The following is a 3,914-nucleotide window of genomic DNA, read 5'->3' on the forward strand; positions in this document are numbered from 1 at the left end:
ACTGGTACCGAGTCAATGTGGAGGTTATATACTGGGGCTACCGGTACCGAGTCAATGTGGAGGCTATATACTGGGGCTACCGGTACCGAGTCAATGTGGAGGCTATATACTAAAGCTGCCGGTACCAAGTCAATGTGGAGGTTATATACAGGGGGTACCGGTACAGAGTCAATGTGGAGGCTATATACTGGGGCTACCGCTACCGAGTCAATGTGGAGGCTATATACTAAAGCTGCCGGTACCAAGTCAATGTGGAGGTTATATACAGGGGGTACTGGTACAGAGTCAATGTGGAGGCTATAGACAAGGGGTACCGGTACAGAGTCAATGTGGAGGCTATATACAAGGGGTACCAGTACCGAGTCAATGTGGAGGTTATATACTGGGGGTACCGGTACCGAGTCAATGTGGAGGTTATATACTGGGGGTACCGGTACTGAGTCTATGTGGAGGCTATATACAAGGGGTACCAGTACCGAGTCAATGTGGAGGCTATATACTGGGGCTACCAGTACCGAGTCAATGTGGAGGTTATATACTGGGGCTACCGGTACCGAGTCAATGTGGAGGTTATATACTGGGGCTACCGGTACCGAGTCAATGTGGAGGTTATATACTGGGGGTACCGGTACCGAGTCTATGTGGAGGCTTTATATAGGGGCTACCGGTACCGAGTCAATGTGCTGGGGTACAGGATAGTCGAGGTCATTTGTAATGTGACTATGCATAGATAGTAAACAGTGGGTAGGAGCAGTGTAACAACAATGTAGATAGTCAGGGTGGCCATTTGAATAGTTGTTCAGCAGGTTTATGGCTCGGGGGTAGAAGCTGTTAAGGAGTCTTTTGGTCCCAGACTTGGAGCTCCGGTACTGCTTGCTGTGTGGTAGCAGAGAGAACAGTCTATGACTTGGGTGACTGGAGGCGATTTGTCAGTTCTAACAGTCAGTTTCTTGATGGGCGCATGACACAATCGTGTCTCGGAGCTCTACGGCTTGATTTTTGCTCTGACATGTGTTGTCAACTGTGGGAGCTTATATAGACAGGTGTGTGACTTCCCAAATCATGTCCAATCAATTGAATCTACCACAGGTGGACAATCAAGTTGTCAAAATATCTCAAGGATGATCAATGGAAACAGGATGTACCTGAGCTCAATTTCGAGGATAAGAGGTCAAATAGAGCAAGAAGTAGAGTCAAATGCTTCTTTTTTTATTTGATAGAAAACCTGAGAAATACATTACATATATTCTTGACATTACATAATAAAAAATTATATTTACATGCTTTTTTATTTTTTCCATTGGAAATGCTAGAAATGTCACTCAACTAGTGAGTCATATTGTGTAACAGATACTGACTTTGTACATTTAAAAAACAACTTTCTAAGTACCATTCAACAGTGTAAACACATATTTAGGCAGTCTTTAGGCAGTTTTCAGGCAGTCTTTAGGCAGTTTTCAGGCAGTCTTTAGGCAGTTTTCAGGCAGTCTTTAGGCAGTTTTCAGGCAGTCTTTAGGCAGTTTTCAGGCAGTCTTTAGGCAGTTTTCAGGCAGTCTTTAGGCAGTTTTCAGGCAGTCTTTAGGCAGTTTTCAGGCAGTCTTCAGACAGTCTTCAGGCAGTCTTCTTTGCATTCCTCCAGCTCTCTCTCTCTATCAAGTTCTCATCTGAACTGGTGCCATTCATTTTACTGCACACGCCTGAAAGGAAAAACAAACATTATCCAAATATCATTAGTAAATATATCAGTAATACATATATAATGTTCATGTAGTAATATACATATTACTCATATAATGCTGATGTACTGGTATAATACTGATATAATGATGTACTGATATAGTACTGATGTACTGATATAATGATGTACTGATAGAGTACTGATATAATAGTGATGTACTGATATAATACTGATGTACTGATATAATGATGTACTGATATAATGATGTACTGATATAATACTGATGTACCGATATAATAGTGATGTACTGATATAATACTGATGTACTGATATAATGATGTACTGATATAGTACTGATGTACTGATATAATGATGTACTGATAGAGTACTGATATAATAGTGATGTACTGATATAATACTGATGTACTGATATAATGATGTACTGATATAGTACTGATATAATACTGATGTACTGATATAATACTGATGTACTGATATAATACTGATGTACTGATATAATGATGTACTGATATAGTACTGATATAATACTGATGTACTGATATAGTACTGATATAATACTGATGTACTGATATAATGATGTACTGATATAGTACTGATATAATACTGATATACTGATATAATACTGATGTACTGATATAATACTGATGTACTGATGTAATACTGATATAATACTGATGTACTGATATAATACTGATGTACTGATATAATACTGATGTACTGATATAGTACTGATATAATACTGATGTACTGATATAGTACTGATATAATACTGATGTACTGATATAATACTGATGTACTGATATAGTACTGATATAATACTGATGTACTGATATAATACTGATGTACTGAGTATTGCTCTGTTGAAAAAGATGCATATGGATCAGTTAGTGTGTATTGAATCTGTAATGAAGTCTGCATATGTTGTCCTCACCTTTGTTTTTTCATTATTTTCTTAATGGTTTTCTTTACAAATGGAGCCTCTGGATTCAGACACTTCTTCCCTTTTCTGTTCTTCAGAGTGACACTGAATATACAAGGAGAGAGAGACTACTGTTAGAAGTTAGCCTTCACCACTTTCCAACTGAGCATATAGAGAAATAATATTATCCTCCTAGCAGGTGTACAAATAAATAGCAACATTTACCATTGTGTCCATCTCCTGAGCTGGTCACAATATGCACTGATATTAATATGGTAGACAGACAGACAGACAGACAGACAGACAGACAGACAGACAGACAGACAGACAGACAGACAGACAGACAGACAGACAGACAGACAGATTTCTTACATGATCTCCATGTTCCTGCAGGAGTGGCTGGAGGTGTACACCTCGAGCTTCTCAATGTGAAGAGGTTTAACGTGGTTCACCAGTCCATTCAGACACAGGCACCGAGCTTTAGAATGACCCACCTGGCCTGGGGATGACAAGAAAAGTTTATGGCATGTTTGGTTATGGCATTATTGCAACTAAGAACTAAACTCTTCAGTCAGAAATCAAACCTAATATTTTACTACACATCTCCCAGGCTTGGCAAATCAATTCATATGCTACAGACTTCTAATAAAGATGTCAAAGATATTAGAAATATAATTGAAGATATTTCAGAGATGTTACCTTCAACATTGGCCAGGAGCAGACAGGCCAGGAAGCTGATGAGGACCGTTGATGTCATCGTGTTGGTCATGGATACTGTGTCTTCAGTTTCTTTTAGAGTCTGGATAGACAGCTCAGTCAAGTGATGGAAGTTGTGAAAGGAGGAGAGAAGTGATAGAAGTTGTGAACGGAGGAGAGCTTGGCTTGTATATATACTGAATTCCACACCCTCTCTTTATAATAGGCCCCACCCATTCTCTGGCAGTCATCCAATGAGAGTAGGAGGAAGATGAAAGCGGGAGTTTTTCGCTTTTCCCTGCTTCTCCTTTCACACTAGACATCTTGTTTCTCAGAAACACTCTCTGACAGTGAACCAGGAGGCATGTTGAAGGCAGGGGGAAACAGCCTCTCTGACAGTGGACCAGAAGGCATGTTGAAGGCAGGGGGAAACAGCCTCTCTGACAGTGGACCAGGAGGCATGTTGAAGGCAGGGGGAAACAGCCTCTCTGACAGTGGACCAGGAGGCATGTTGAAGGCAGGGGGAAACAGCCTCTCTGACAGTGAACCAGGAGGCATGTTGAAGGCAGGGGGAAACAGCCTCTCTGACAGTGGACCAGA

The 3,914-nt window shown here is 40.5% G+C and overlaps 1 protein-coding gene across 1 annotated transcript; it reads right to left on the minus strand.

The window, feature by feature from the left end:
* Positions 1–1,188: 1,188 nt before the first annotated feature.
* On the minus strand, positions 1,189–3,467 carry LOC135513484 (C-X-C motif chemokine 11-1-like). The gene is made up of 4 exons (XM_064936361.1): positions 3,318–3,467; positions 2,991–3,117; positions 2,631–2,723; positions 1,189–1,697 (listed from the first exon to the last, which is right to left on the minus strand). The coding sequence occupies exons 1-4, from the start codon at positions 3,385–3,387 to the stop codon at positions 1,685–1,687; spliced, it is 303 nt and encodes a 100-aa protein (XP_064792433.1). The 5' UTR covers positions 3,388–3,467; the 3' UTR covers positions 1,189–1,684.
* Between the last annotated feature and the right edge of the window lie 447 nt (positions 3,468–3,914).

This window comes from Oncorhynchus masou, chromosome 25, assembly GCF_036934945.1.
Source record: "Oncorhynchus masou masou isolate Uvic2021 chromosome 25, UVic_Omas_1.1, whole genome shotgun sequence".
Lineage (NCBI taxonomy): Eukaryota > Metazoa > Chordata > Actinopteri > Salmoniformes > Salmonidae > Oncorhynchus > Oncorhynchus masou.

Bases quoted from the DNA above. Each gene is read 5' to 3' on its own strand.
- LOC135513484 (XM_064936361.1), bottom strand. From the start codon at position 3,387: ATGACCAACACGATGACATCAACGGTCCTCATCAGCTTCCTGGCCTGT. The intron at 3,118-3,317 runs GTAACATCTCTG...TGTCATCCCCAG, and splicing joins GCTCCTGGCCAATGTTGAAG to GCCAGGTGGGTCATTCTAAA. The intron at 2,724-2,990 runs GTAAGAAATCTG...TTGTATATTCAG, and splicing joins TGCAGGAACATGGAGATCAT to TGTCACTCTGAAGAACAGAA.